At 47.2% G+C, this 26,747-nt stretch overlaps 1 protein-coding gene across 5 annotated transcripts in view; it reads right to left on the minus strand.

The window, feature by feature from the left end:
- RBM25 (RNA binding motif protein 25) overlaps window positions 1–26,747 on the minus strand; it is a 110,211-nt gene that overhangs the window by 12,775 nt on the left and 70,689 nt on the right. For 3 of the 5 annotated variants that reach the window (XM_077261815.1, XM_077261824.1, XM_077261833.1), the window contains 8 exons: window positions 26,069–26,143; window positions 22,467–22,553; window positions 18,726–18,997; window positions 6,133–6,307; window positions 5,956–6,045; window positions 5,778–5,851; window positions 4,721–4,871; window positions 3,505–3,832 (listed from right to left, as the gene is read on the minus strand). In XM_077261815.1, the coding sequence (XP_077117930.1) occupies window positions 3,505–3,832; window positions 4,721–4,871; window positions 5,778–5,851; window positions 5,956–6,045; window positions 6,133–6,307; window positions 18,726–18,997; window positions 22,467–22,553; window positions 26,069–26,143 (1,252 nt within the window). The remainder of the gene's footprint in view (window positions 1–3,504; window positions 3,833–4,720; window positions 4,872–5,777; window positions 5,852–5,955; window positions 6,046–6,132; window positions 6,308–18,725; window positions 18,998–22,466; window positions 22,554–26,068; window positions 26,144–26,747) is intronic. The other 2 variants (XM_077261850.1, XM_077261842.1) reach the window with 1 other exon arrangement.

Genomic DNA, 26,747 nt, shown 5'->3' on the forward strand with positions numbered 1-26,747 from the left:
TCCAGGATGCGGCCTACACATTGGCTGAAGCCGGGGGCTAAATTTTTGCAGCCGGCCAGCGCGTTACCTCAGCGAGGTGGGCCACAGGAAAGTGGCTGAGGCTGCCTGTCAGCATGTGGATATCCCTCTGAAGATGGATCCACTCACCATCGGTGCGCGTCCCGGCATGGAGCCGCCGCGGATGTGGGTTTCAGCGCTGTTCTGTGCAGCGTGGACGGTGCAGGGATAAACCTCAATCCACAATCCCCTTGTTAGGGAGGTGGAGAGGAACCGTCCGCCTCCTTGTGCCATCCGCTTTCACATTGGTGGGACAGTGGGGGCTGCTCGGACACCATAGAGAGGGGCCTCTGTACATCCACAGAGTTTAGCCCCCGGGTGGACAGGGCCAGTTGTCCGGCATTAGGCCTGGCTCCAGGAGAGGATACATGGAGGCGACACTATGTGGTCGCCTGTTGCTGGTGTGGGGAGATCGGGAGCGTGAAGGAACCGTCGCCCCTGAAGTGAGCTCAGGCATGGCTTCCTGCGTCGCAGGAGAGGGTACGGGGAGGTATACTCGGCATGCTCGCCTGTTGATGGTTCGGGGAGATCGGAACCTTGAAAGGAACCGTTGCCCCCTTCACTCCGTTAATTTAAAAAATAAAAATGTACAGAAAAGTAAAAAATAAAATAAAAACGTTGGGGTCTGAAACAGATCTAAGTGCCTCCTACAGACACTAAGCAAGAACAGGTTAGCTGAGAGCCAGCAGGAGGGTGTATACTGCAGAGTAGGAGTGAACTTTCTTTGTATCACTTAGTGTCGCCTCCTAGTGGCAGCAGCATACACCACGCTCTGTGTCCCCCACGGTCTGTGTCCCCCAATGAGGCGAAGGAGAAAATAAGAAACATTGTAATACATCTTCTTATCAGATATATTTGCTTCAATCTCCTCCTGGATTGATCGATCAGTCTCCAAACTTTCAGTTCTCGGATAAAAGAGCTTCGCAATGAGATCGGAGATGACAGTTGGTGCTCAGATAGTTCTATGGAGAACCTTAAAGGGACCTTCTCATTTAGAACCAGCTGTTAGTCAGTTTCTAGGGCCAGGTTACAGCCACCACTCTATGTGTAGATCGGTGACTGAAATGACGCCAGCTGTATCACTATGACTGAAAGCCTGAGGCTGCCGGGGGAAATAAAGTTAATGTCCTCTAGGTAGTGGGGCTTTCAGTATCAGAACGCTATTAACCTGCAGACTAACCCATTATCTGCAGGATAATACAGTTCTTTTTATATCACATGTTCCCTTTAAATATACTGTAAATTACAGGAGAGCTTGAAGCAGAATGTCTGTCGACCTCTAGCTCCTTCCCTGGCCATAGAATGTTACAAGCACAAACTGTCATCTATCTGCACCGTATACACATTTTACCCATGAATTGAGAGCGAAAGTTCAATCCTGAAAGACAAAGAAGCAGATGCCTCTCATAAGATATATTACAAATTAACAGTGAATATTGAAAGGCGCTAATGTAGTGGAAAAGTTATTAGCTGCAAATAGAACACCATCACGAGGTTGTCAATAGATAAATCAAAAATAATCATATAATATTTGTGCTTTAAATACCTCCCATAAAGAATGAACTACCGTATTTTCCGGCGTATAAGACGACTTTTTAACCCCTGAAAATCTTCTTAAAAGTCGGGGGTCGTCTTATACGCCGGGTATCGCCTTGTACGCCGGGTGTATATGGTGGGGGGGGGGGGGGGGGGGGGGAGTGTCCTGATGACGACGAGGGGGCGTCTCACAGGAAAGTGAGTATCCCCCATTACCTCATCATAGCGCTGCAGCGTGGGGTCTCTGTGCTGGGAGCGGCGGCTGCTGCTGTGCTGTGGGGCGGCGGCTCCTCTTCTGCAGTGTGGGGCCCCCTCGTCGTCATCAGGACCACTCTCCCCCCCCCCCCCCCCCCAAAAGGCACATTCACCGGCCCTATAAGACGACATAGGGTGTATAAGAAGACCCCCGACTTTTAAGAAGATTTTATATTTTAACTGGTAAAGTTGGGGGGTCGTCTTATACGCCCAGTCGTCTTGTACGCCAGAAAATACGGTAGGTTTTAATAGAAGAAAATCACTAAATATAGATGCTGGATATTGCGTAAAAATACCCTAAGGAAGTATCTATTGAAACAATCCTACAGGGTAATCAACAAACAAATGAATAAATTAATCACAGTTATAAAACAGCATAAATGGCACTGTGAGTCACTAGTTAATATAAAGTTACAGGATTAGCTATACACTCATAGGTAGCCTGATATAGGATGGCAGGGTGGATTACCTTTAGTCCACTTGATGCAAGCACTAGTGGTAATCCCCACATGTACTTATGCAGGCTAACAGATGTAAATCATTCAGCTGAGGTGAGGAAAACTAAATCTCTGAGCACTAAAAAATACTCGGAGGACACCCGAGCATGCTCAGGAAATCTCGAGTAACGAGTATATTCGCTCATCACTAGCTAGCACCTTTACCATGTCCAATGGGGGATAATCGATGGATGACTACCCCTTAGAATATGCTTGCAGCAGCTCACCGGTATTTGTAACAGCTCTAAGTTGTATGTAGCAGCTCGCAGTTGAAGGAAACCAAGCTTTTCTGAAACATGTAGGAAGGAATTGGTCCCAATTGTGCATCCTACTCCTGTCGGTCACACACGTCACAAAGGTTCTGCTGGTTATGCTCAACATCGCAGGTCTTTACCACACTTGCGTACCGCTAGAGAAGAGGCTGGGGAAGCGCTGGCCACCGGCCAGGACGGCACCCTGAAGAATCTCAACTGAGAGCTGCTACATATAACTTAGAGCTGCTACAAATACCAGTGAGCTGCTGCAAGCATATACTAAGTGGGTCATCCATCCATTATCCCCCAATGGACATGGTAAACGTGCCTGCATCAAGTAGACTAAAGGTAATCCACCCTGCCACCCTATATCAGGCTACCTATGAGTGTATAGCTAATCCTGTAACTTTATATTAACTAGTGACTCACAGTGCCATTTATGCTGTTTTATACCTGTGATTCATTTATTCATTTGTTTATTGATTACACCGCAGGATTGTTCCAATTGATACTTCCTTAAGATATATTACAAACTAGCTTACTTTCATGGGTTCTTCTAATTTATGAAACAAAAGTTAAAACGGTGGTTTTACTGTTTAAATAAAAAGTCTAGAAAAAAATATTAAAATAAAATACAATTAAAACTATTATATATAGATAGAATTCTTTCTATCTCTGTAAATAATAAGCATGTCATTGTATATTGTCTATGGAGGGGAGTTAGAACTCTATAATATAAAGTAGATTCAACTATACAAATCTGTATACCGTTTAATTCCTTCATATAATGTTGGACCTATCCCCCCCTCCCCAACACTAAAAAAAAAGAAAAAAAAAAGTGCTGATGTCAAAGACTGCACACTCACTTTCAGCTGTCTTAAACAGAAGAAAGTTCTCGCACTCACCTAATTTGAGGCTGAGACCTATTTTTGGTCGGTATTCCTCTTGTGGTAGCTGCTCTGGGGAATTTTCATGGGGAATAATAATACCACACGGAGACTCATCCCCTGGGGAGTTAGGGGTGGCATGGCCACTACCAGAAGAGACAGATGGGGCAGAACTTATAGGCCGCATGGTGGGCTTAAGGCAGGGTTTTGGCTCAGGCTCTTCCTCCTCCTCAATAGGTTCCTCATGTTTCTCCTCTTTGATAGGTTTCTCCTCTTCCTCCTCTTCAGACTCTGGTTGTGGTTTAATCTGTGGTGGTTGTCTTCGCCTTTCGGCTTCTTGTTCCATCTGCATTTAGCAAACAGACATGGATATTACACAGTGAAATTACTAAGCGTTCTCTGAATATGTAAGATTTCCAAGGTCATTTAACCCCTTATAGCAAAAGTCCTTGCTAAAAGTAACAGAAACAGCATTTTATCATTAAGCTACAGGTACATGTGAAGAAAGAATTAGGTTAAAGTCCTAAAACACAAATTGTAGCATCTACCTATCATTAATTAGCAGGGAAGTTAATATTTTAGCCCCATCCCACCTTCGGCTTACATAAGACAAAAAAAAAAACCTTACTAACACCAGGTCAGCAGACAAATGCACTAGCACTTGTATAGTGCTGGACAACCCACCAGATTTAATAGTATGGGTGTCATCAATAGGCTGTAAGCCAGACACTGTGCATAACACCCATCTGTGTGACTGGCACCCTATACAAGCCTCATTTGTGTGGAAACCACCCCTTTCATGAATTAGTAGGTCCTGAATAGCTGTTTCATCAATATTATGCACCTGTGCTGCCCCCACCATTATCATGGGGTCTGCTGCATCCCATTAGTTGATTGGCATTCTGATCTGTTGTTGGTAATGTTGTCTCTCTTTCTGCGAGCCCATTCCCACCTTCCTAACAGACCCATTTTTCAAATCCGACATTGTACTTCACGTTAGTGGTTAATTTACGCCAATACAAATTTCTTTTATTTAATATCAAAATTAATTCCAAAGTTATACCGATAGGGAATTTAGATTGAGAGCCCCATCAGGGACAGTGTTAATAATGTCTGTAAAGCACTGAGGAATATATTGGGGCTATATAAAGAGATTGTTATTGTTATTATATTATTATTATTATCAGGTTTGGAGAAAATTCAGAAAAAAAAAAAAGATGTGTTTAATACAAACCCGCTGAAGCTCAGCATCCGGGTCTGGATGTCCCTCTGCTAACAGCCGCTGTCTGATTTCTTCTAGCTCTTCTTTCTCTCGTTTACGGTCACGTTCATCTATCTCAATTTCTTTTTCCCTGTCTCTTAATCTTTTCTGGAGTGCGCTACCTCTGCACAAAACATACGCAGCACATTAGTAAACTCATCAACATAACAATTCTTCTTACATAAGTTTTGATGTATATGATACGTCTCACTGTATGCCTAGACAGTGGAATAAACAGTAACCTTCATTCTGAGCTACCGTATATACTCGAGTATAAGCCGACTCGAGTATAAGCCGAGGCACCGAATTTTGCCACGAAAAACTGGGTATGCTTATTGACTCGAGAATAAGCCGGGTATGCCTTGTCCCCTCATCACTGTCCTGCTATGTGTGGCTTACCCGGTCTTCTAGTTGTAGGGATGGCTCGGCGTCCTCCCCCCTTGTAGGCATGGCTCGGCGTCCTCCCCCTTGTAGGCATGGCTCGGCGTCCTCCCCCCTTGTAGGCATGGCTCGGCGTCCTCGTGCGGTCGCTGCACGTCCCTGCATCTTCGTTGTCCGGGTGCGGCACCTCTTCCTGAGCCGAGCGGTCACATGGTACCGCTTATTAAGGTAATGAATATGCGCTCCAGGCCTATGGAAGAGGAGACGCGTGCATATTCATTACCTTAATGAGCGGTACCACGTGACCGCTGAGCACAGGAAGAGCTGCCGACGCTGGTACAACAGAGATGTAGGGACGTGCAGCGACCGTGCAAGGAGGGTGAGTATGATGTCACAGCCGCCGGCTTCTGCCACTGCTCCGCGGCTCCCCCTCCCCTGCTGGCTTTATGGACAATGACTCATGCATAAGCCGAGGGGGGCGTTTTCAGCACAAAAAAATGTGCTGAAAAGCTCGGCTTACACACAAGTATATACGGTAAATAAAACTTTCCCCTCTATATATGTAACAAAGTGCCGTAGTGTCATGAAAACATAGAACTTTAGTTTGTGTGCCTTCTCAAATCATACCATACATGCAAAAATAAAATACCTATAATACTTGGGATCATCTCTGTCATCATCATAATCTTCTAAAAATTCCTTTAATCTTTTTGCTTCTTTTGCCTGTTAGGACGGCAGGAATGAAAAAAAAAAATCAATTTTGAAACGAAAGGAAGGAATGGATGGAATCGACTAAATACGTGGTGGCACATCACAGAGCAACATACCATATCTCTGCGTTTTTCTTCCTCTCGCTCAGCTTCCTTTTCATAATCTCTAGCTTTTTTCCTTTCTCGGATCTCCCAATTTTTAAGACGCTAAAAAGGAAAAAAAAAAAAAAGTTTACAGAAGGATATTTTGCAATGCAATTATTAAAACAAAAGGGAACCTCCTTAAACATTTACCTCTTGGTAAGCAGCTTCCTTTTCTCGCAGTTTTCTTTCTAGTTTTCGTCGCTCATAGGTTTCTTCTTCATCTTCCTCCCGGTCTCTTTTTTTCTCTTTTTCTCTGTCCCTTTCTCTGTCTCGTTCCCTTTCTCGTTCACGCTCCCTGTCTCGGTCCCTGTCTCTACTTTTCTCCCTGAAAAAAAATATCCAAAACAAACAATTTATTTAGCTATAAAAGATTTTTCTTTATCGCTTCATTGGGGGACACAGGACAACCATGGGTGTATGCTGCTGCTGCTAGGAGGCTGACACTATGCAAAAAAGGAAAAGGCGTAGCTCCTCCCCGGCAGTATACACCCACCGACAGGCACCAAGCACCTCAGTTTGTGCTTAGTGTCTGTAGGAGGCGGACCTGGATCTTCAGATCCGCTGCTAATCTTGATTCCTTTACAGGTTTTGTTGTTTTTATTAACGTTTTGGCTTTTTCTTTTCAGATACACCATTCAGGGATTCAGGGTACAATCTTCCACCCTGCCTCCCCAGGAGGGCGGCTGAGCGAGCAGTGTGGTGTCGTCCGCATCGCAGCTCTCAGACCGCCGGCAGGACATTATCCCCTGTCACCCTCCCAGGTGCTCCAGGGTCTTTATGGTGGCGGTCCTTGCCAAACAGTCCTCCTCACCCCTCTCCTCGGAGAGGGCTGAGAGGAAGACGGTGGTCACCAGCGGTGACCCTCCCGCTTGTTTTGGGGTCGAGGCCGTCTTCTGGACGAAGGATTCTGTTTCCAGCGACCCCTCTCTCATTGGGCCCCTGGTTGATCCTCTCTCCCTCTACCTGTGGAACGGGAACATGCAGGTGCCAGCGCTTCAGCAGCCGCTCCCCCGCAGAAGTATTTCCCTGTCTAAATGTACAGTGCTTTCACACAGTCACGGACGGTTTTTTTACTTTCACTTTCACCGCTGCGGCCGGCCACGCCCCCTCCTCGGGCGTGCTTTTTCACCGCTCTTTTCCTCCTCCACTCAGAGGGGCTTTTACATCCCGGGCACACCCTTCCCTTTCGGTGCGGCCCTATCAGGAGCCTTGGCTTATTCCTCTCAGTACAGCACCGCCCCTTCTCCACTGGCACTTCCTGCTTCAGCAGCTCCGTGCACAGGAGACATCGTGTGTTGGGGGACACGGACAACTCTGCTCTGCGGTGCGGTAGGATTGCAACGCTATATTGGCCCCTCCCTGGTATTATCCATACCACTGCAGGCCCTTTAGTCTTTTCTGTAGTATAGTGCTGCAGAATATCCTTATGTCCAACTCTTCTGTAGCCTTCCTTACAAAACCTACCATAACTCACTACGCCTGTGCTCGTAAGATAAAGTGGTCTGTAGGCCAATCGTCGCCTCTCTGCCAGTCCTGCAGTCCTCCTGCCATGTCTGCCCCGCAGGAAGCTTCTGACTCTCGGGATGGGGGCGCTCCCCCTCCCCCTGAGTGGGCCGTTGCTATCTCGCAGTTGGTCTCTGATTTGACTAAGGCATCTCAGTCCCTGGTCCAGGCGCTTGAATGTCTTCCACAGCCTCCTTCAGCCACCAGCGCTCCGACCGTCTTCCATGGCGAGTCGGCCGCACCTGACCCTGAACCACAGGGAGACAAATCAGCCAGCTGCTCTAGAAAGAGGACTCTGGCTATTCGTCTGGTTCTCCAGGTCCCTCCGCAGCGCTCAAGCTGCTCTCCTCCTCCCAATTCCCCTCTTCGGAGGAGGACATTGGGTCTGATGTGGATTCCCAGTCCGGTTCGGACTCCGATTCAGACCAGGCTTCTAGCATGCAGGCTGTCGTAGATAGTCTTATTTCGGCTATATCGCTAACCCTCAAACTAAAACAAGACGAGGTTTCCCCCCAGGATTCCTCTGTCTCCTTTAAGAGGGTGAAGCGTCCCTCTCGCTCCTTTCCTACCCATGAGGAGTTTGAGTCTACCCTGTCTAAACACTGGGAACATCCTAAAAAACATTTTTCGGGTAGAAAACATCTAGACGTGCTCTATCCCTTTAGCGCCGATCTTCTCTCCAAGTGGGCTGAATCTCCCAAGGTCGATCCACCGATCTCCCGTCTTTCCTCCAAGACTGTTCTCTCCTTACCGGACGGTGCGTCGCTTAAGGACGCATCGGACAGACAAATTGAGGCGCTGGCCAAATCAGCTTTTGAGGGAACGGGTGCTTCCCTCTGCCCCAGCTTTGCTTCCACCTGGGTGGCTAAGGCCATATCTGCCTGGGCCAAGATTCTCCGCTTGGGCATTTTGGCTTTGGCCTCCCCTACCGAGCTGGCTGACCTCGCAGACCAGATTAACCATGCAGGGAAATACCTTCTCACTGCCTCCTTAGATGCAGCAGCCTGTTCAGCCAGGGCAAGCAGCAACAGTCGCTATTTGCCGCATTCTTTGGCTCAAAGCATGGAATGCAGATGCTACTTCCAAAAAGTCTCTCACCAACTTGGCGTTTCAAGGTTCCAGGCTTTTTGGCGCTCGTCTGGATCAAATTATCTCAGACGCGACCGGGGGCAAGATTACCTCCCTCCCCCAGTCCAAGCCAAAACGCTTCTTTAACCCAAAGGCTCCTCGAACATTTTGCCCCTTTCGTCCGTTTGCAGCCTCAGATTCCTCTTCGCAACAAGAGCGACCCGCTACAACGGGTGAACGTAGAAAACCCTCTTACAAGCCAGCTCCCATGTGGAGATGCGGGGCTCCACCTCCCAGGTCTTCCGGACCTCGTTCCAACAGATACCGTTCCAAGTGACGGGTCGCCACCACCTGGGAGTCTTTCCAGGGTGGGAGGCAGGCTTCTTCTCTTCAAAGACACCTGGCTGTCAGTGATCAGCGACGCCTGGGTCAGAGAGATTATCACCTCCGGGTACAAGATCGAATTTTCTACCCTCCCGGAAAATCGCTTCTTTCTCTCTCGCCCCCCAAAGCAACCGTCCTATTTACCTGGCTTGCTTCAAGCCATAACGTCTCTGGTCGCCGGAGTCGTAGTTCCCGTTCCTTCCGAAGAACATTTTTCCAGGTTCTACTCGAACCTTTTTGTAGTCCCAAAGAAGGACGGGTCTCTTCGCCCTATCCTGGATTTGAAGCTTCTGAACCGCCACGTCCGACCTCGCCACTTCAGAATGGAATCCCTGCGGTCAGTGATCGCCGCCATGGAACCCGGGGAGTTCCTCTGCTCGGTCGACATCCAAGATGCGTACCTTCATGTCCCCATCTGCGTACGGCATCAGAGATTCCTTCGGTTTGCTGTCGGGGACAATCACTACCAGTTCACGGCTCTCCCCTTCGGTTTAGCATCTGCCCCCAGGGTCTTCACCAAAATCATGGCGGCGGTCATGGCCCTCCTTCGTTCCAGGGAGATCCTCGTTATCCCCTACCTGGACGATCTGTTGATCAAGGGGTCCTCTCGTCTAGACTGTGCCCACAGTCTCCAGGTCTCCCTGGACACCCTGACCCATCTCGGCTGGATTATCAACCGGACCAAGTCCTCTCGGATTCCATCCCAACGACTGTCCTTTCTGGGCATGGTGTTCGACACGAACTTAGCTCGGGTCTTCCTCCCAGAGGACAAGTTCTCAGTACTCCTCAAGGCGGTCCGCCTTTTTAAACGCACAGTCCCTCAGTCACTTCGTTTCTGCATGGGAGTCCTGGGAAAGATGGTGGCCTCCATGGAGGCTTTTCCTTTCGCCCAGTTCCACACCCGCCCCCTCCACTATTCCTCCTATCCACCTGGAACAGGTCCTTGGACTCCCTGGACCGTCCCGTCCACCTTCCTCTCCAGGTCCGTCAGTCCCTAACCTGGTGGACGCTGTCCTCTCTCCTGAGAGAAGATCATTTCTTCCCCTTCAGTGGCAGGTCATCACCACCGATGCCAGCCTTCTCGGGTGGGGAGCAGTCTTCCGACAACACACGGCTCAGGGCCGTTGGATCACCCAGGAAGCTCTCCTTCCCATCAACCTTCTGGAGATCAGGGCAATCTTCCTTGCGTTAATCCACTGGCAGTCTCTTCTGTTGAATCTTCCCTTCAACATCCAGTCGGACAATGCCGCGGCCGTGGCGTACTTAAACCACCAGGGCGGGACTCGCAGCGGCCAAGTAATGGCAGAAGTGGCAAAGATTCTTCGGTGGGCGGAACGCCACGTTCCAGCCATATCAGCCGTTCATATCCCCGGGGTCGAAAACTGGGCAGCCGACTTTCTCAGTCGCCAGGGCCTAGCAGCGGGCGAGTGGTCTCTCCACCCCGCAGTCTTCAATCAAATTTGCCTCCGCTGGGGTACGCCAGACGTCGATCTTATGGCGTCCCGGATGAACCACAAGGTCCCTCAGTTTGTCGCCAGGTCCCGGGATCCTCTTGCCGTTGGCCATGACGCCCTGGTAATTCCATGGTCCCAGTTTCAGTTTCCCTACCTGTTCCCACCCCTCCTCTTGATTCCAAGGGTGGTAAAGAAGATCAAGTTGGAAGGGATTCCAGTCATACTGATAGCGCCGGACTAGCCAAGGCGGCCGTGGTACGCCGAGCTCATAAACATGCTCGCGGAATCTCCTTGGAGACTCCCGGATCGGCCAGACCTCCTCTCGCAGGGACCTCTCTACCACCAGAGTTCTCAGTCGCTGCGTTTAATGGCATGGCCGTTGAGGCCGCAGTCTTGAAAAACTCTGATCTCTCTTCCCAGGTCATACAGACCATGATCAGAGCCAGAAAACCGGCTTCTTCCCGTATCTACCACAGGTACTGGAAAGCGTTCTTTCGGTGGTGCGAAACCAATGAAGTTTTTCCAATGTCCTTTTCTCTTCCAGATCTTCTCGGTTTCCTCCAGTCTGGTCTCGATTCGGGCTTATCCCTCAGCACACTCAAGGGACAAGTGTCCGCTCTGTCGATTCTCTTCCAGAGTGACCTTTCCTCCATTCACCAGGTTTGGACTTTTCTACAGGGAGTTGCGCATATCGCCCCTCCTTTCCGTCCTCCCTTGGAACCTTGGGTCCTTAACCTGGTCCTTGGCGCTCTTCAGGCTGCTCCCTTTGAGCCTCTTCATGACGTGCCCTTTTCCCTTCTCTCTTGGAAGGTCGCCTTCCTCATTGCTATTACATCCTTCAGGAGGGTCTCCGAGTTGGCAGCCCTGTCATGTCGTTCCCCTTTCCTGATTCTTCATCAGGATAAGGTCGTTCTGCGACCGGTTCCCGAATTCCTTCCCAAGGTGGTCTCGGCTTTCCACATCAACGAAGACATTGTCCTTCCATCATTTTGCCCTTCTCCAGCTCATCCTTTGGAGAAGTCCCTTCACAAGCTTGACGTGGTCAGGGCCATTCGGGTCTATCTTTCTAGAACAGCTCCTTTCCGTCAATCCGATTCTCTCCGTCGTTTCTGAGGGTCGTCGGAAGGGCTTTCAAGCGTCTAAATCCACCATTTCGCACTGGATTCGCTCGGCAATTTCAGAATCGTACCGTGTTCATGAGGCACGTCCTCCTCTGGGGGTGTGAGCTCACTCCACCAGAGCTGTTGGAGCTTCTTGGGCTGTTCACCACCAGGCCTCCGCCTTACAAGTTTGCAAGGCCGCAACCTGGTTGTCTTTGCACACGTTTACGAGGTTCTATCGGGTTCATACCCAAGCCTCGTCCAATGCAGGTCTTGGTAGGAAGGTACTGCAGGCGGCGGTCGCACACCAGCCGACCTGAGACCTTTTCTCATTTCCTTTCTACCCACCCTTTTCCGGGACTGCTTTTGGACGTCCCATGGTTGTCCTGTGTCCCCCAATGAAGCGATAAAGAAAGAGGGATTTTTGGTACTTACCGTAAAATCTCTTTCTTGGAGCCTTCATTGGGGGACACAGCACCCTCCCTACTGGTTTGTTCTGGTACCGTGTTTGGGGCCTGGAGACCTTAGTTGAGTTGGTACTTTTACTGTTATGAGTTCTGTCGCTTCTCCTACTGCTTTTTGCACTAACTGAGGTGCTTGGTGCCTGTCGGTGGGTGTATACTGCCGGGGAGGAGCTAAGCCTTTTCCTTTTTTGCATAGTGTCAGCCTCCTAGCAGCAGCAGCATACACCCATGGTTGTCCTGTGTCCCCCAATGAAGGCTCCAAGAAAGATTTTACGGTAAGTACCAAAAATCCCTCTATTGCAGAAGTTTCTGCAACTAAGAAAATCTATTACATGCATCTGAATGGATTTCTCCTGGTTTTGTTCTAATGAATGAGACAGAAGTTGATATTTCTGAGGCAAGTATGCGAGTATACTTCATTTCTTGTACTTTTAACCTTTAATCAATACTAAAAAAAAATGCACAAACACATATAGGGATTTTTGTGTACTCACAGTAAAATCCTTTTCTCCGAGCCATTCATTGGGGGACACAGACTGTGGGTGTATGCTGCTACCACTAGGAGGCTGACACTAAGTGATACAAAGAAAGTTAGCTCCTCCTCTGCAGTATACACCCTCTTGCTGGCTCTCAGCTAAGGCTACTTTCACATTAGCGTTGTGCACTGCACATCGCAATGCGACGTTGCAGCGCACCGACGCATACAGTGAATGCGCCGCACAACGGGGACAGCGGATGCTGTTTTTCAACGCATCCACTGCCCCATTGTGAGGTGCTGGGAGGCGGGGCGGAGTTCCCGCCGCGCATGCGCGGTCGGAAAAGACGGGAACAACGCACTAAAAAACGTTACACGCAACGTTTTTTGGTGGCGACGGTCCGACGCAACAGTCGCACGACGGTTGCGACGTGTGGCAATGCGTCGCACTGCATCGCTAATGCAAGTCAATGGAAAAAAAACGCATCCTGTAAGCACTTTTGCAGGATGCGTTTTTTCTCCAAAATGACGCATAGCGATGTGCAGTGCACGACGCTAGTGTGAAAGTAGCCTAACCAGTTCAGTGCATAAGCAGTAGGAGATCAATATCAACATATGAGAGTATAACAGTTCAAATCATAAAACTAGCACAAACTAATAACAGGGTGGGAGCTGTGTCCCCCCAATAAATGGCTCGGAGAAAAGGATTTTACGTCGAGTGCACAAAAATCCCTATTTCTCCTTCGCCTCATTGGGGACACAGACCGTGGGACGTCCCAAAGCAGTCCCTGGGTGGGGATAACATCAGATCAGGCCCTGTGTAACCGCTACTTGTACAAGTGCGCCACCGCGGCTTGCAGCGTCCTCCTGCCCAGACTCACATCTGCAGAAGTCTGGGAATTATAGTGCTTCAAAAATGCATGCAGACTGGACGAACCGCAAGCTTGCAAGAGTGTTTTGCTGACGCCTGGTGCCTAGAACCCAAGAAACCACGATAGACAGGGTTGGAGATAGGCTGACATCTAACACGGAAGGACTCCTGGATGGTGAAATGAATCCACCAAGCTAACATGGCAGATGAAACGGCTAAACCCTTCCTGTAACCATCAGGAAGCCTTCCTCTTACCATCAGGAAGCCCAAATAAAGTGTCCAACCTTCGGAAGGATGCCATCCTAGATACGTACCTACTCAGAGCACTCACTTCGTCCAGAATATGGGGAACCCATTCCGTTTTGTGGACTGGAGCCGAAAGAGATGAGGGAAGGATGATGTCCTCGTAACAGTGAGAAAACGATAACAGCTTGGCAACAAGGGACGGGGGATGGCCTGTGGACAACCTTGCCTTGATGGTAATAAGGAAAAAAGTCTGAAAGAACAGAGCGGCTAGCTCCGAAGACTCGTCAGGATGACGAGATCGCAGACAAAAAAGGGGGAAGTTCCCAGATAGTAAAGTCTGTCCGGAACAAAAGGAGTCCACTGTAAGACTCCCAGAACCATTAAGGACCCAAAGATCTAACGGTATGCGATAGGGAAGAACCACATGTGAAAACTCCCTGAGAGAAAGTCCCTACTTGCAGTTAGCTCCACAAACGAAAAACCTGACGTGGTCAGTGCGGATCTCCCAGGATCACTGGTACCCTTCCTACTTCCGAAAGGCTCTTGGAAGTAATGGAAGAGGGGTTATGGAAACTGGTACCAAGAAGAACCAGAGCATGCACTGCAATGGCTTTTGGATCTCGAGGCAGAACAATGAACTTGAGTACACTGGCGTTCAGTCTGGACGCCATCCGGTCTACATCTAGAGTGCTCCAGTGAAGGCAGATCTGATGGAAGACATCCGGGTGAAGTTCCCACTCACTTGAGGCGGGACCCTGACGGCTGAAGAAGTCTGCTGCCCAGAGTTCTACTCCTGGGATATGTACTGCCGAGATCACCGAATGCTAGATCTCGGCCCATCAGAGAATGTGAGGTACCTCGGTCATGGCGCCTGACCGTGTGTACCATCTAGATGATTGACAGCCGTGGAAGTATCCGATTGAATTCGGATGGGGTGACCCGCCAGAAGGCAGTGGACCTGCTGTAGGACTAGCTGTACCGTTCGGATCCCCAGAATAATGATCGGGAGAAGAAGACTGGCATCGGTAGTCACTAATAACCATTGAATCGGGAGAAAGGATCTTCCCTAGATGGGGTAGGAGCTCAGAGACTACCCTCTGAAAGCCTGTTTGACCTGCAGAAATCGAGCGGAGCGAAGGAAACTGCTTCCATTGCCGTCACCATTTTTCCTCAGAACCCTCCTAGCAAATAGAATGGAATGAGGGGATGAGTGATCAAGTGCGCAAGCTCCCTGTTGAAGGGCCACGGCCTTGTCTCAAGTGAGAATTACCAACCTTCTGGATGTGTCCAGGATCATCCTCATAAAGGATATCTGCTGTAGTGGAAATGAGGAGAATTTGTCTAAGTTTAGCTGCCAGCCCAAGCGAGAGAGGGTATCGCAAGTGATATAGATGACTCAAAGCAGTCCTGGAAAAGCAGCTAGAAAGTCGACCAGATTAGGGCAGGACGACCACGCCTCTAGGGTGCAAGAGGAACATGACAGCCGCCATGAAGGGCAAGGTCATGACTTAAAAATGCTCTTCGCGAATAGAAAACCAAAGGAATTTTTGAAGAGGGGAAAAATAGGAATGTGAAGGTAAGCATGCCGAACGTCGATGGATGCCAGGAACTCCACCTTTTTCCGTTGAAGTAATGGCTGAGCGGAGGAACTCCATCTGAAGAAGGAGGACCTTGTCAAGCTTGATAGAAGTTTGAGGTCCAGGATCGGTCTTACTTTTCGGTCCCCTTTTTTCAACCAACATCCCTTAGATCTAGACTGTCCTGGACAAAGCTTCCACTACTGGATGGGTCTATAGGAAACATGCCATCCTTTGTTCCTGCATGGGAAACGCTCCCAACTTCTCACCGAATAACCAACCACTCTGTTAAGGGAGTGGCGTCACAGGCTTTTTGAACGCAGAGTACGCTTCCATTCTGTGAGCTATAATGCCCTTCTGAGTGTAATGGCATTTGCTGCTGACAGCGCCGGGCAACTTGCCACATCCAAGAGGCGTGAACCACAGTCTCTCTCTCAAGAGATTTGATTGCCCAGCTGTACTGTCTACGGGAAAAGGTTACTGTTGTGAATCAAAGTAGTTAAGGTCTCCGACCAGGAGACCATCGCTCTAGCAACCCATGCGGCGGCTAAGGAAGGGTAGAGCGCTGAACCCGAGGCACAAGACGGAATAAACCAGATTTGCTATCTGACAGTCCATGGTATTTTTAATTGATGACCCATCGGGCAGGGATACTAGTAGGTATACCACAGGAGATTCTACCCGGTTAATCTGCCATGTGGCAGAGTGCGTGGCTGCATCCAGCAGGTCAGGAAAAAACAGTCTCTTGACGGTGCAGTTTTAAAATGATGAACCCTCGATCCACCATCCTCTTAACAGGGAAGTGGAGAGGGATCGTCGGCTTTCTTGCATCATCTGCTAAATAGTGGTGTTGCAGAGTGGGGTGCTCGGACGCCAAAAAGGGTGCCTCTGTACATCCACAGTTCAGATCCCTGGGTGGACAGGGCTTGTTGTCTGGGGTTAGGCCTGGCTGCAGAAGAGGCTACATGGAGGCGACACTCCATGTGCTCGTCTGTTGACGGTGTGGGGACATTTGAAGGGACCCGTCGCCCCTAAAAATCAGACCAGGCATGGCATCCCACGTCGTAGGGGGGTATATGTGGAGGGGACACCCCACGTGTTTGCATATTGGCTGAAAAGGGATAGAGCGCTTGAAGAGGCTTCTGTCCAATGAATCGCTTATCCGGACGCTCCCTGTCCGGGTGAATGGCAAATGCTCTACGAGGGAGTTTAGTCTCCTTATGAGGGACACTGCATGATCTAGAGCAGAACCAGAGTCCTCAATCTAGAGATTGGTTGATTATATAAATAGGTGAATCCATCCTTTTCTGAAGATCGGGCGAGACCAGATCCAAGGCAATATCAGATCCATACTCAGTCTTGTTTTCAGCAAATCATTGGTGAGGGAGATCAGGAAATGAAGCTTCAGTTTTCTAGGCGCCTGAACGTTTCTAGGCGCCTGAACGTTTCTAGAATACTTGTGGGCCCTGCTAGCCGATGGCTCCCATGTAGGAGAGGGACCATCAATATCGCTCCTGCGAGCACTCTGAGCCACAGAGGGTTCACGGAGGGATTCAATCTCTTGGTCCGAGAAGCCAGGGATTGCGGTCTCTGGGATAAGCTGGAATCAGCGGTGGAGGCTCCTGAGCTCATTGAGGGTGACCGGCTTAGGACCGGTCATGTGCCTTTAAAACAAGGGAATACTGGTCATGTGACTAAGACTAGGGAATATTGGTCATAAGCCTTTAAGAACAGGGAATACTGGTGCTGTGCATTTAAGACCAGGTAATACTGGTTCTGTGAATTTAAGACCAGGTAATACTGGTCATGTGCCTTTAAGACCAGGTAATACTGGTCATGTGCCTTTAAGACCAGGGAATACTGGTCGTGTGCCTGAAAGACCAGGAAATACTGGTCATGTGCCTTTAAGACCAGGAAATACTGGTCATGTGCCTTTAAGTACAGGTGAAAAATGCAGGGGGAGAGAGCAGTACTTCCTTACCTGGGTATCTGATGCTGCAGTCGTTGTACCCCTTTAACGCAAAGTCATCGCCCCTGTGTGAGCTGGCCGGGTGCACCGGGAGTTGCAGAGGTGGTAAAGTCTCGCAGAGAGCGAGAGGCACCAATTCGAGAGGCGAAGACACAGACTCAATGTGGGCGGAGCCTTGTGACTTCCATGAATAGGCCCAAGCCGGGGCTGAAATTTCTGCAGCCGGTGGGTAGAAGTGAGGGGCGTTGGGAGTGGCCAAGAAAAACGAGCGCTCCCGTGCCAGGCGAGAAGCGCTAGAAAAGTGGGCAGAGCCGCCTTAGCGCGCTCTAGTGTGGGCGCGGCTTCCAGGATGCGGCCTACACATTGGCCGAAGCCGGGGTCTAAATTTTTGCAGCCGGAGCGTTACCTCAGGGAGGTGGGTCACAGGGAAGCCATGGCTGAAGCTGCCTGTCAGCCTGTGAATATCCCACTGCAGAAGCCCACCGCTGACTGGATCCACTCACCATCGGTGTGCGTCCCGGTATGGAGCCGCCGCGGATGACTGGGTTTCAGCCCCGAGGAAAGCGCGCGCACTCTACTGTTCTGCTGCAGGTCGGGTATTGCAGCGTGGACAGTACAGGGATAGAGGGGTAAACCTCAATCCACCATCCCTTTGTTAGGGAGGTGGAGAGGAACCATCCGCCTCCTTGTGCCATCCGCTTTAACAGTGGTGTGACAGTGGGGGACTGCTCAAACGCCAAAGAGAGGGTGCCTCTGTACCCAGGGCCAGTTGTCCAGCAATAGGCCTGGCTGCAGAAGAGGCAACACTCCATGTGCTGGTCCGTTGAAGGTGCGGGGAGATCGGTGCCCTTGAAGGGACCCGTTGCCCCTATGAATCAGCTCAGGAGTGTAATCCCACGTCAAAGGAGAGAATACGGAGAGGCGACTCTCCATGCTCGCCTGTTGATGGTTCAGGGAGATCGGAACCTTGAAAGGATCCGTCGCCCCATTCGTACGTGGAAAGATTAAAAATCAAAAAGGTAAAATAATAAAGAGTTTTGGGTCTGAATAGCAGACCCGTGCGTGTGCCTCCTACAGACACTAAGCAAGAACTGGTCCTCAGAGCCAGCAGGAGGGTGTATACTGCAGAGGAGGAGGTAATCTTTTTTTTGTATTCACTTAGCGTCAGCAGCATACACCCACAGTCTACGTCCCCCAATGAGGCGAAGACGAAAAGGAGTCTTGAGAAGGAATGACATGATCTGGAGCCAGAAGGGAATCATGAAACATAAGGATTAGTGATGAGCGAATATACTCGTTATTCGAGATTTCCCGAGCACGCTCGGGTGTCCTCAGAGTATTTTTTAGTGCTCGGAGATTTAGTTTTTAGCACCGCAGCTGAATGATTTACATCTGTTAGCCAGCATAAGTACATGTGGGGATTCCCTAGCAACCACCACATGTACTTATGCTGGCTAACAGATGTAAATCATTCAGCTGCGGCACTAAAAACTAAAACTCCGAGCACTAAAAAAAATACTCGGAGGACACCCGAGCGTGCTCGGGAAATCTCGAGTAACGAGTATATTCGATTATCTCTAATAAGGATCAGCTGTTATTTTGTAGCCTTAAGTATAATAAGCATAGATGTACCTTGATCGGCTGCGATCTTTACTATGATCTCTTCCACGGTCTCTATCCTTTTCACGATCTCTTTCTCTATCACGATCCCGGTCTCTGTCTCGCTCTCTCTCTTTGTTTCTGTCACGATCCCGTTGCTCTCTCTCTTTTTCCTTCTCACGCTCTTTGTCTTGTTCCCGTTCGCGCTCTCTTCTCTCTCGCTCACGTTCCCTCTGCCTTTCCCTCCGTTCTTTCTCAAACTCTTGTCTCTCCTTTTCCTTTTTGCCCTTCTCCTCTTCCAGTTTCTATGAATAGAGATACTGATTGTTAATGCAAAATTATCTATAAAAAAAAGCAACAAACATTTAAAATAAAAAATTGATAAAAAAAACGACAATTAAAATGTGTTGCAAAAATAAAATATAAAAAAGGCACAAGACTAGATTCCGTGCAAGAAGTATTTAGCTACAAGGACCAGCAATCTCCAACCATGGTTTCTAAGGGATCCAGGGCTCACGGTAAAGCAGCAATTCATATCCCAGAAGGAGAAAAAAAAAAAAAGACTAGAAAAATAAAAGGACATTGAATACATTGTGGCTTAGCTACAAGGCGTGACTACTGAAGTGTTTTAGTCCCAGTAACAATTTTATTACTGAAGATGCCACTAAAAGAAGAGCAGCATGAACGGTGAACCTTTCACCTTTACATATACCATTGACCTACATAGTGTTAATCTGCAGGTAAATAGTGTCTACATTTTGTTAGCCAGGTGTACTGAAGCACCGGCTTGCAGGGAGGAAATCACTACATTGTGCACACACAATGTAGAGCAGGTTGTCAATCAAGGTGCAAGAGCGCAATAACAACAGCGAGCTCAATGTTTAGTGAATAACTTCTCCTTTCACCACCCCGACAACTGGAAGAAAGAACAGCTGCAGGGAAAACAGCTTCATTTTCTCCCTGTATCCATTGCTCCAGTAAACCAGAACAATTTGATGAGAACGCCATTTACCTGCACATTACTACTAAAATTGCAGGTAAAATGTGGTCTTTCAAAATGACCGGTTCTCTTTAAATTAAAAAAAAAAACAAACAAAAACAAAATTGGACTTTGATGCACAGACAGGAAGCAAGTCTGACCGGAACTTGGCAGCCTCATATATGCCTATGAGGAAGCAGAGGTTTGGTTCAAGAGACCTGCGGCTTGTCTGTGCATCATGGTCCAAGTACTGATTGAGAAACCTGGCTGTGTGCAACAGGCCTTAGTCTAAATAGCTGGTGATGAGGTAGATTAGATGTCACTTGTTCAGAGACATCTTTTTTGGATAGTACTCCAATAAAAAATAAGTAAAATTGCAAACATGAAATGCTGCTTTAAAGAGTAAAATAAAACACAAGAAAATAGAGAGCGTGTACTTGTCAACATTTACAGCTTCAAGTACGCCATCTGAGACCAAATTCTACTGGGAAAGATTGGTGGGCATATGTGGATTTAAAAAAAAAAAAAAAGACGCAAAGGCAACATTTACCTACAACAAGACTAGGAATGTCGGCAAACTTACAAAATGTTGGTTTAGCTCTTCACAGAATGACGCTAAACATAAACTGCAGGAAGGTTGGAAATCAGGTGCGACATGGAATCTACAGGGAGGTATCCACTTGTTCCATAGTATTGGCCAAAAAAATATCAATTATTTTATTGTGGGTAAAAAAAAATAAAAAGTGTGTCTATGCCCCAAAATACCTTGAACACACTGGAAATAAAGACATCCACAGATCATATATCCATCCTTGTTAGCAATTGTTTTGAATTAACTTACAGATGATGTGCTAGGACATGGCTCTCCAACACGGGATTAACTTTGCCTACAAGCTATGATTCTGGGAGGAAGAGCAAGTACATTTTCAAAGACAGACAAGACCATTCTAGGTGCACAAATGTCTACGCATCACAGTTCAGATCTGATGGCAATTTACCAACAAATGAGTTTGCACCCCTTCAATCTCATGTTTTGTTTTGTTTTTTCAGATAATTAAAACTACAAATATACAAACATGGCATTGTAAAAAGAAAACAAAAAAAATACATTCAAATAAAAAAAAAATCATTGAAAGATATCTTACCTTTACAAATGAGCAGTCGTTGGATCCCGGGAAAGAGTATGTACAGGTAAGGGGGAATAGAGCAAGGAGGATACAGACAGGAGGGAAGACATTTACAATGCAAATGCAGGAGGTCATGACTCAGTGAGATTAACCCTGCACATTTTAGCAGTACAAGCATGACAAGAAATGAAGGGGGAAAAAAACAAACAAAGTGCATCACACTAAAGGGCCCTATATAGTCTGTATTGTGTCATTGCTACTTTTGTAACTGAACTGTATCATCTTTGGAAACTTACCTCTTCCAGGCATTACAAACTGTAAAAGTTACTCCACCAGGGTTAATACTTACATTTTAATTTCTAGAAGATCCAAGTTTCATGATGATCCAAATATCACATGAAAGGGATTATAATATATTGTATGTGTAAGGAAATAACGCTAGATCCTCAGCCTAGTAATGTACAGTATATAGGAAGCCAAAAATAGTTAATATTTAAGGTGTAGTTTTCCTTGCACTTTGTTAGTATTAAAAAAAAGGGGGGAAAAAAGTGTAGGGAAAAATAGAAATCACATCACGCATAGACAGAAGGTGGAATGCAATAAGAAAAGAGGGGGGAAAAAAAAATCTTACCTTCTGATCTTCAGATTCATCAGTGCTGTAAATGGACACCCCCTACATTACTCATACCCTGACAGCCATAAGGGGGCTGCAGTGTTATTTTACACATCCCTACCAAAACATGCAAAGGTTCACTGTGCTACATAAGCTGTTAATAACCACAACACAGCCTTTACACTACTCTACAACTTAAGACAAGGAAAGTCTGTGTACATAGATTAAACCCAATGCACTTTCGTAAGATAGAAGCATACATACAAAATAGTTGTGCAAAAGGTTTACACACCTTCAATGTGACCATAATAAAGCCAATTAGATTAAATATAAAAACTTCTAAAAGCATAAAATACTGGCCGGGAATGAAAGGATTCACTTACAAAAGATCTTTAAAAAAAAATACAGTGCAGTAGAGATGCACAACTTATAGAAAATTATCAGGAAAAACTTAATAACCAAGCCAGTTGCCACTTTGCACATTTTTTTTCAGAGGGGGTATCCGAAAAATATAGTAAAAAAAACAGGAGCTCATACTTACATTCTTATTCCATGTTACTTTCCAAGCTGAGTTTCATCTTGCATTAGTCACCATATGATCTCTATCATAATGGTGGGGGTCAATGAATAGATTAGCTTTATAGGGAATTTACAAATCTTCCATGCATCTTAACTGTGGCACATTTGGAAACCACTGATCTATTTTGATTTTTTTTTTTATAAAAGCATATAGAAAGCTTTTTATACTCATTTAGCGCTTAAAGTGTGATGTTGGTAAGGTATATAGTGGTGAGGTGGCTACAAATATTTTAATGCTCTTTTAGTTAGCTTTTTTTTTGGTTGCTGAGAGCACAACTGACAGCAACAGCGCATTACAATGGTTAATGCCAATTACTACTTAGGAAAGATACACAATGATGAATTTCACTGTCTACATTTATCTTCTCTGACATATTAGGCGTTAAGCCTGTGTTAAAAAAAAAACAAAAAAACTATGTGGCTCTGGAATCTGTAGGGAGCAGGATTTATCAGAAAGAAGCGAAAACAAACGTTACCTTGTGTGTATCTCTGAATTTACTGATCTCGCGTGATATCAGGTCTCTCTTGTCATCTTCCATTTCTATGGCATTTATGTCTTCCTGCTATAAAGAAATTTATAGAATTTAAGTACTTAAGACTTCTTATTTCTATGGGATGATAGTTAGGCTAGGACTAACACAGTGATGGACAAACTGAGATGCCCAACAAATTGCAAAAAATACAGCAGGTTTTGGCTCTCTAGTGATACAAAGGAGTTTTGTGAAATCTTATTTCTCGTAGCTTTCATTGGGGAGGACACAACTGTCCCTCAAGGAAGCAACCAAGAACTATAACCAGCAATAATATTCATTGTAGCATTGCATCACCGTGTTTCCAAAGTAGTCATAAAGCCCAAGACCTTAAAGTGGTTGTCTGATCTTAATTGGGAAAATTGCAAAGTGCTTGAAAAAACAAGACATTTTTTCAATTTGTTAATCAAGAATACAGTGAGATTTAATTTCTCTGACACTTCATCGGGAGACACAGGAAACCATGGGTGTATGCTGCTGCCACGAGGCAGAAATAAGGCCAACTCCTCCCAAGCTAACCAGTTTTTGCTTAGTGTCCAAGGAGGCAGACCAGTCTCTACAATTGTGTTGTGTTTTGCTAATGATTTCCCTTTTTTTCTTTCAGATACAGCTTGTGACATCGAGCAACAGGGTATAACTTACCCCGATTTCCAAAATAAGAAACAGAACAGTGTGTTGCAGTCCACATCGTAACCTCTCTAGTCTGACAGGCACGACCCTATCTCCCTAACACTTCAAGCGTATCTTGGGGCAGCTAACGGTGAAGGTCCTGTCTCCCCCCACCACCACCAGCAGCTTACTCCTCTGGAGTGGGCCAGGAGGAAGACTGTTCACACCCCCCAAACTCATGCAGGGTCAACACCGTCTTCTGCATTGTTCAGGACCACGACGGTGTGAGAAATTCCCTATTCCAGCAACTCCCTCCCTCACCCAGGGGCTCCTGATGTAGTCTTCAGGACAGTGGAGAATGAGTCGGGACCACGTTTGGAATCAGGTTCTCCTCCCTTCCACAGTCCCTCTTCATGGCGGTGGGGGCTTCTCAGGATAGTGCTGACCTCAGACCCTCAAAGCGAATGTCAGAAAGATTTTGCTTAGTAAATTACAGTGTCAGTTTGGTGCCGTTATACCGATTAAAATGATACCTTGGTTGGTTAAATCTGTCCTGTGGTGGTTGTTTAATCTGTATTTGCAGTTTCCAGTTAAAGAGAATATCCGGGACTTCATAAAAAAGGCATGTAGTTGCTAACACAGACAACCACCTGTCAGATGTACCTGGTGCTGGTCATTGACAGCTCCTGACAGATTCAGCTACTCCCTGTCAGAGAAGCAGTTTCTCTTCCTGTTGACAGGACAGGGCAGGACTACTGGTGTCATGCTGATTGACTGCCGGCTTCCCCCAATTAGGCAGTGGGGAGCCGGCTGTCAATCAGCATGACACCAGTAGTCCCGTCCCAACAACAGGTAGAGAAACTGCTGCTCAGTTGACAGGGAGTAGGTGAAAATGGCAGGAGCGGTCAATCATTGGTGCCGGGTACAACAGGCAGGTAGTTGCCTCTTTTAGCAACTATATATTTTTTTTAAAAGTCCCATATATCCCCTTTAATGAGATTATCGTGCTTCAGGGCAGCCTGTGGGCAGGGCTTTATATGGTACTCTGTTCACTTATGACAGGTCACTGATCCTTCAGTGATCTGCCCCCCATTTTACATAATGCATATAAAATAGTGCTGGCTTAGAGAAAAAAAACCAAAACAACTTCAACTAAATGATGCCGGCACATGTGCAGTAGCATTCCATCTATCCATTTTGCTGCAGCTCAATTTTTGTTCTTCCAACAAAATAGCGCCGCTTGTGCAGTAGCATCTATCGGCAAGCAATAGATGGTAATGTGCATGTGCCCCAGCGTCATTTTGCTGATGAAATTTTTTTCTAAGCTAACAATATTAATTGTAGTATGCAAGATAGGAGACAGGTCAGTGAAGGATCAGTGACATGTCTAAGGATGCAAATGTAAGCAGAGCCCACTGGCCGCCCAGAAGTATGAGAATCTCAATAACTTAAAACCGCCAGGGTGTTTTGTTTCTCCGACCACGAAGAATCTGAAGGAGTGACCCTGCAGAATGAGTACACTCAGGAAGTTGTGTCCAGAGAGGTTAACGTTTCTAAAATCTTTTTTTTCATTCTCTCTTAAGGATCCCACGGTTTCTTCCGCAGCCTACAGTCACCGTTAAGTTAATTTCCCTGTCCTGACAGGGTGCACCATAGCATATACAGGAGTCTCATACCTGTTCCTATGGACAGGTCCACAAATCCACTAGCGATGTGCTGTAGCCTGATTAAATAAAGCTAGCGATATGTCGAGGCAATATGTCACCAGACCCCTACCAGTTATTAATTTTAGACATTATGACAACCGCCTTTTTCTCTGTCCACCTCCTAAGTGAGTCAGATCCACCTGATTCCCTAAAGCCAGCTATGGAGTGATTACCAATGCGTCCATCGTCTGGCACTCTGTCCATGCTCTGCAGTATGTCAGACACCAACCTATATGTCCAAAAGTTTTAGAGCGGCCTTCTCGTATGGCATCAACCGTTTGGTGCTCCAACAGCTTCATGACCACCGCTGTGGAACGGTTACCCATGCCGATTACCGCCTGCTCACTGTCCACTTTCTATATAGTGTCAGACCTACTAGAATCCATTTTCACACCTATATAGTATAGTGGTTGTCTTTCCCATCAACCGTCTAGTCCTCAACCCACAGATTTTTTTTATCCGCAGAAACCGACTACCTCGAGACTTTCAACAGACGGTATTACAGTCAAGGTTCAAGTCAATATACAGGCTTCTGTTCCTCATGGGAACGGATCGCTCTCATCCTGCAGATCCTGTATCCTTTTTCTAAGATCCTTGATGTTTTCTGACACGTTATCCCCACACTATTGTCCTCAGGTTCAACACAGCCCCACCTGGACAGTCCACCATCTTTGTTGGGACTGCCGGGTACCTCTGCGCTTGCAGGGACAGCCCTCAAGACTAGCCTCACCAATTTTAGTCGAGCAGGATTGTCTGTTTGCCCATGTTTCTGTGACAGGTTTCTCCCTGGGGCTCATGCAGGCATTATTGTGCCATCTCTGGATCAGACCTTAGTTCTCACCTCTCAGACGAAGCATCTCCTGACCGGGAGGAGCCTGCCCCCCACCCCTCTTTTGACGTTCCTGATCAGTGGTAGGCAGTGTCCTTGGATACTTGCATCCCAGGTTAAAGCTCATGACAGATGGAACTACCAGGAGTCCTCCCCTCAACCAACCTTTCGAAGTTCAGTGTCCGCCCCATCTGAAATAACCGTGACTTACATAATCCCCAGGGCAGTAGTGTGTTTTTTTTTTTAAATTTATTTATTTTTAAGGCCAAACTCAATGTCCCGATAATCCCCATGGCTTCACTCCTGGTGTCAGCCTCAGACTGGGCCGGGAGTCCCAGTATCCGTCCCATGGACGCTCCCAGATTGTCGAGAAAGGACTTAACAGGTTTCCCTCTTGTACAGACCTTTCTTTTCAGGGTCCCTTCTTCTTCTAGTATTCTTATCTTCATAGTTCGTGTCATGGCTGCAGAAACCGAAGCCTGGTAGACAATAATAATAATCTTATAATAATCTTTTTATTTATATAGCACCAACATATTCCGCAGCGCTTTACAGTTTGCACACATTATCATCGCTGTCCCCGATGGGGCTCACAATCTAAATGCCCTTTCAGTATGTCTTTGGAGTGTGGGAGGAAACCGGAGTACCAGAGGAAACCCAAGCAAACACGGGGAAAACATACAAACTCCTTGTAGATGTTGTCCTTGGTGGGATTTGAACCCAGGACCCCAGCACTGCAGGGATGCAGTGCTAACCACTGAGCCACTGTGCTGCCCTAAGACAGCTTGTAGTCTTCAATGAGGCTCTTTATACCATAGAAACAGCGAGGCAATTACCTTGCTTCCGCATAACCGTCAGGTCACACCACTGTCCTATTTTTCTTCCCTCCTTCCTGGTTTTTTCTACAGTCAGGCATCGACACCATTCTGTCCCTCTCATCTTTAAAGGGCCAGGCAACCTTTATATCACCTTCCAGAAGATCTGGGCCCTTGTCCAATATGGAAGTCCTCCTTCCTTCCTAATGTGTGGCTTATATCCTCGTCCAGAAGTACTTGGCTCTTCGTTCCACATGGATAGAGGGGT

Source organism: Ranitomeya variabilis, chromosome 1 (genome assembly GCF_051348905.1).
Source record: "Ranitomeya variabilis isolate aRanVar5 chromosome 1, aRanVar5.hap1, whole genome shotgun sequence".
NCBI lineage: Eukaryota > Metazoa > Chordata > Amphibia > Anura > Dendrobatidae > Ranitomeya > Ranitomeya variabilis.